The following is a 5,461-nucleotide window of genomic DNA, read 5'->3' as shown; positions in this document are numbered from 1 at the left end:
TACTGGGATCAGGTCCAGTTCTTAGCCAGTTTTCAAGCCTCCCCTCTGGCCCTCCACAAGGCCCTGCCACCTCTTCCCGGGCCCAGTGTCTCACCACCAGCTGGCGCCAGTGCAGGATCCGCTGCTGTTTGGCCTGTAGCTCCCTCAGCAGGAGCTGCCGATGCCCGGCTGCATCCTCCAGCTCCTGGCTCTGAGCACGCAGGGCCTTGAGCTCCGCCCACAGGCCACAGCCCCGAAGCCCCAGTATCAGCACCTGCCTGCAGGGCGAGCGGAGGAGAGCAAAGGGGAGGAGGGCGACTGAGCCACACAAGGGACAATAAACCAGGGAGAGAAACCGCAGGGAGAGGAGGCAGGGATGGGAGCCACAGGGGCTGAGAAAGTCCAGTGGGCTGAGATACTCAGAAGCGAGACGGCCTAGAGGCCCCTGCTCGGGGAGCCTCTCACCTCTCACTGGATCCCAGGACGCGTCTCTCCACCTCTTCCATCAGGTCCTGGAGGCGCTGGGTCAGGACTTGCCGCTCCTTCAGGAGGGCACTCCGCTGGGAGACCAGCACACCCACAGTCCGCCAGCCCTCCTGCAAGGGGGGTACAGAGTCAGGGTACACCCAGGGTGTGATCCATGGCTGAGGGGATTGAGGAAGTCTTGGAATGCGGTGAGGAGGCGAGCCCTGGGGTCACCTGGATGAGATGAACCATGGACGGCAGGGTCTGGCTGGAGTCTGACTGGTCCGGGGCCTGGGGTCTGGGGTGGGGAAAGAGCTGCTAAGGGAGCTGTGCGGTGGCCTTGTCTTGGTACTTGAGGGTGGCCAGTATCAGTCCTGCCACCCCACCAGGCAGTGGGTTTCAGTTCCACCCTGTCAGCAGGTGGCTGGGCCAGGTCCTGAGGCTACCCCAGCTCACCCACTCACACGGCCTTCCCCAACTGTAGGGATACCCTGCCCCACACCTGGATATCTCTGTATCACCAAGCCCATTCCCACTGCACAGGGACCGAATCTCTGCCTCCCGCTCTGCAGCCAGGTGCTCCAAGGCAGCTAGGATGTGGCCCGGGGGGTGGTTTGTCAGCAGCATCTAGTGGGAGGGAGGGTGAAGTCAGGGCAGGATCGGGGCAGGGCTGTGAGCTGAGACCCCATGGGAATGGGGCTGTCATCAAGAGTTAGGTCCTGGCACCCTAAGTTTTGATCATGGGGCGGGAGGGTGTGCCTTTCCTGAGAGCCCTGCCCTCTCACCTCCGCAGAGCTCAGCCACTGCTGGTAGGAAGTGCCAAAGTGGTCTTCATGAGGGGTTCTGTGGGGTTGGGTAAGGGGACAGAAAATGTTACAAGACACGTCAATTATCCTCTAGTTATCACCACCGCCCTATAAGGTAGGGGCTGTCATCATCCCTATGCCTGTTAGACTTGAGTTCCCCAATTATACCAACCTGCTGGCCTTGGGGCCTTTACATGGGTTGTTCATCTGGGACACTCTCTGGACCCTTCACCCCAGCTGAGCCTCCTCACCAGAGAACCTCTCCCCTCCCTGCCTTCTTAGCTGGGAAAGGCACTGCCTCTGGGTGCCCAGAGCCTCTCAGGCCTCCTCACTCCCCCAACAGCCCTGACCACCTGGCTGTCACTGTGATGAGTCTGTCCCCTTCTATAGAACGTAGCCCAGAAGCTCAGTGTCTGAGGAATTAATAAATAAGAGACACCCCCCTCTTAAAACCCAGGTTCTTTGCAGGGTCTCTGGGGGCTAGGGACACTCACAAGAGGCTGCCTCTCTTGGCCTGGGGAAGCAGGAGGTTCTGCAGGAACTGGGCCCGGAGAGTGCAGGCTGTTCGAACATCACGCTAGGGAGAAGAGGAAGGGACCTGAGGGGGACCCTGGCGTCTGCCTGACTCCAGGCTCCCTGCCCCTTCTCCCATGATCGGGGACTCTTACCAGGACCACAGGCTCCAGGCCCAGAGCTGCCGATGTGAGGGATCCAAAGGTCACATCTACTTTGGCTTTCCTGGAGGGAGAAGTGCAGTTGGGGCTGGGGTCCCTGGGAAAACAGATGTCTGTGCCCCATCTCCTCTCACTGCCAGCAAGGCCAGTCAGAGGAATCACTAAGCCTAGATCCCGGGAGCCGTCTCTAGATTAGGCCACTGTCACCTCCCAGCTGGAATATCGCATTAGTCTCTCCACTGCTCTTGCCCCATGAGACTGTTCTCCACCCAGGAGTCAATGATCCTGTTAAAACCGGAGGAAGATCATGTGCCTGCTCAGATCCCTCCAAAATAATGTGATGTTTCCCCAGCACATTCAGAATAACAATGGGCCCAGTGTGGTGGTTCATGCCTGTACCCCAGCGCTTTGGGAGGCCGAGGTGGGCGGATCACTTGAGGTCAGGAGTTCAAGACCAGCCTGGGCAACATGCTGAAACCCCGTCTCTACTAAAAATACAAACATCAGTCCAGCACAGTGGCACGTGCCTATAATCCCAGCTACTGGGGAGGCTGAGGCAGGAGAATGGTGTGAACCCGGGAGGCAGAGGTTGCAGTGAGCTGTGATCATGCCACTGCACTTCAGCCCGGGCAACAGAACCAGAGTCTGTCTCAAAAAAAAAAAAAAAAAAAAAACCCAGAAAAATAATAATGGTTAACAGGCACTTTTCTAAGCACTTCACATGATTGATTCCACCTAATGATCATGCCTACCCGATAAGCTTGGTATTAATGTCATCACCATTCCACAGATCTTAGAATCTGAGGCACACAGAAGTTAAATACCTTGCCCAAGGTCAACTAATTTTTTTTTTTTTTTAAACGGAGTTTTGCTCTTGTAGCCCAGGCTGGAGTGCAGTGGTGCGATCTCCGCTCACTGCAACCTCCTTTTCCCGGGTTCAAGTGATTCTCCTGCCTCAGTCTCCCGAATAGCTGGGACTACATGCACCACCACACCTGACTAATTTTTGTCGGCTGCTTTCAAACTCCTGACCTCAAGTGATCCGCCTGCCTCAGCCTCCCAAAGTGCTGGGATTACAGGTGTGAGCACTGCACCCAGCCTAAGGTCACTCAATTTTAAGTGGCCAAGCCAGGGCATGAACCAGTCTCAGGGCAAAATCACAACACATCATCCACAGTTCTCTGTCCACTCCTCCAACCTCACCTCCTCAGGTTCTCAGTCTTGCCTGAGAAACTTGAGCTGACATTGGCCCCTGGCTGCTCTTCCTGCATGCTGAGCACGCTGCCTCTGCTCTTGCTATTCCCTCTCCACAGAAATACCTCTCCCAGTTCAGTGTTACCTCCTCAGAGGCCTTCCCTGGCTAGGGCAGCATCTCCCTCTCCCTTCTATTCCAGGCTTTTCTTCACAGCACTCATCTCTACCAGAAATGATAGGGTCTGTTTGGTTCCTAGTTTACTATCTGTCTTCTCTGTGTCACAGTGTAAGCTCCAGGAGGGCAAGGACTTGTTCTCTGTTTGTGGCTGTTTCCCCAGAGCTGGTGTTCTAGGTATACAGGCGTTATCATTCTAGGCACTGGAAATATAGGTGACTGACATGACAAAACCTCCTGGCCTCATGGACCTTCCATCCTAATGGTAGGAGTTGAGAATTCTGGAACTCAAGAAGGGATCAGGGCAGAGCCCTGAGGTCTCTAAGAGAATGTCTGGCCGCCCAGCCTGGTGAGGGTGGGTCCCTGAGGCCCACCTCTCCATGTCCTGCAGGCGCCTCAGTTGATTCTGCAGCCGCTGCATGGGATCTCGGAGCCTATGCTGCTGTCTTCGCAGGGCCCCAGCTTGGGCCCGGAGGAGGAGAGCTCGACGCTGGGTGTCTTGAGTGTGCTGAAGTGCCTGCTCCATGGCTATGTCTGTAGGAGGAACGAGGGTGGCCATCAGCACCTTTCCCGCCCCACATTCTGTTGCCCATTTTCTGGCCCCATGGCTCACCCTGAGCCTCAGTGTCTCGCTCCATCAGCTCCAGGCTCTGGTCGAGCTCCTGGATTTCTGCCCGCAGGCGGGTCACAGTAGCTTCCAGCTCTAACTTCCGACGGACCTGGGAGGATCAGATTCAGGGTCAGATGCATGGTCTGATTGGGGCTCAGCCTGGCCTGTCTTTTGGGGGTACCAGGCTCCTCAGCTGGTGGCAGAGGGTTTTTGCTCAGCAGTTTCTGTGTCTGATGCAGAAGCATTAGGGTACTGGCTCCCTCCTTCCTCTTAGGATTGTCTTACCCACACTTCCAGCCTGTTTCCTGTTTCCTGTCTGTGCTGGTGACAACCACATCTTTGTCCCAGTACTGATCTCTTCCTGGAGCCCTGCACCTAGAAGTCCCAAGGACTCCTGGAAGCCTCCCCTTAGGTGTCATATGAGCCCCTTATACCCACTAGGTCCTACACTGGCCTCAGCATCTCTCCCAAACCTGTCCCTTCATGTCTTCTCAGCAGCTTTGATGCCACATATCCATGTCCCACCTCTCTGCCCCCAGCTAATACTATCTCTTTATATTTTTTTCTTTTTTGAGACAGAGTCTCACTGCGTTGCCCAGGCTGGAGTGCAGTGGAGCGATCTTGGCTTACTGCAACCTCTGCCTCCCAGATTCAAGCGATTCTCCTGCCTCAGCCTCCCAAGTAGCTAGGATTACAGGTGTGTGCCACCATACCTGGCTAATTTTTTATTTTTAGTAGAGATGGGGCTTCACCATGTTGGAGAGCCTGGTCTCGAACTCCTGACCTCAGGTGATCCGCCCGCTTCAGCCTCCCAAAGTGCTGGGATTACAGGTGTAAGCCACTGCTCCCAGCTGAGCTAATGCTATCTCCACTGGACTTTAAGCCCTATGAGGATGGGGATCAGGGCTATCTTGTGACCCATTGTCCCCAGCATCACCCAGCACCTGGTTGGGCTTAGAGCAGGAGATCTACAAATCATTTTTCAGATGAAAGAGAATCTTGCAGCATATGCTTCTTACCTGTGGACTGTCCTGGTGGCCATACCTAGGAAAATGAGACCAGAGTCAGTGGATGAGTGGGGCTTCCAGTGGGGAGGGCAACAGATGTGATGCTGTGGTGAGGACAGGGCTAGATGGGAGTGGGGATAGGAAGGGATAGCTTTAAGAAGCAGTTACCAGAGTAGGTTTCCTCGGATCTTCTTGACAGTCCTACAGTGCAGAGGCAAAAGGAGGAGTTACTACGGACCTCACCTGTGCCCCCTCCCCTACTCTAGCCCAGCTTACCTCTGACTATGCACATGCTGCAAGATGTAGGCCCAGATGTCAGCCCCCTGGCCCAGACACAGCCTGTGGGGACAGTGTGTAAGCGTATGCCGGGGGGCAGCACACAGGGTGTGGGATCCTCATTCCCAAGGTGATGGCGGTAGGGAGTCTTTATTAGGGAGTTCTCATTTCTTGGGGAGTGAAGACCCAAACTTTTTTTGCTTTTTTTTTTTTTTTTTAGAGACAGAGTCTCACTCTGTCGCCCAGGCTGGAGTGCAGTGGAGCAATCTTGGCTT

The 5,461-nt window shown here is 55.2% G+C and overlaps 1 protein-coding gene across 1 annotated transcript in view; it reads right to left on the bottom strand.

Annotated features, from left to right (window-relative positions):
* The window catches only part of HAUS5 (HAUS augmin-like complex, subunit 5), a 50,980-nt gene that overhangs the window by 4,941 nt on the left and 40,578 nt on the right, over positions 1–5,461 (bottom strand). The window contains exons 2-13 of the mRNA XM_011948946.1: positions 5,187–5,249; positions 5,079–5,111; positions 4,923–4,947; positions 3,907–4,012; positions 3,668–3,827; positions 1,919–1,988; positions 1,745–1,827; positions 1,230–1,287; positions 947–1,071; positions 679–742; positions 445–575; positions 95–257 (exon numbers count right to left, since the gene is read on the bottom strand). Of these exons, the coding sequence (XP_011804336.1) occupies positions 95–257; positions 445–575; positions 679–742; positions 947–1,071; positions 1,230–1,287; positions 1,745–1,827; positions 1,919–1,988; positions 3,668–3,827; positions 3,907–4,012; positions 4,923–4,947; positions 5,079–5,111; positions 5,187–5,249 (1,081 nt within the window). The remainder of the gene's footprint in view (positions 1–94; positions 258–444; positions 576–678; positions 743–946; positions 1,072–1,229; positions 1,288–1,744; positions 1,828–1,918; positions 1,989–3,667; positions 3,828–3,906; positions 4,013–4,922; positions 4,948–5,078; positions 5,112–5,186; positions 5,250–5,461) is intronic.

The sequence above is a fragment of the Colobus angolensis genome, unplaced genomic scaffold (assembly GCF_000951035.1).
Source record: "Colobus angolensis palliatus isolate OR3802 unplaced genomic scaffold, Cang.pa_1.0 Scaffold107, whole genome shotgun sequence".
Taxonomy (NCBI): domain Eukaryota; kingdom Metazoa; phylum Chordata; class Mammalia; order Primates; family Cercopithecidae; genus Colobus; species Colobus angolensis.
The sequence above is the reverse complement of the archived record's forward strand: the minus strand, read 5'-3'. Positions and strand labels throughout refer to the sequence as shown.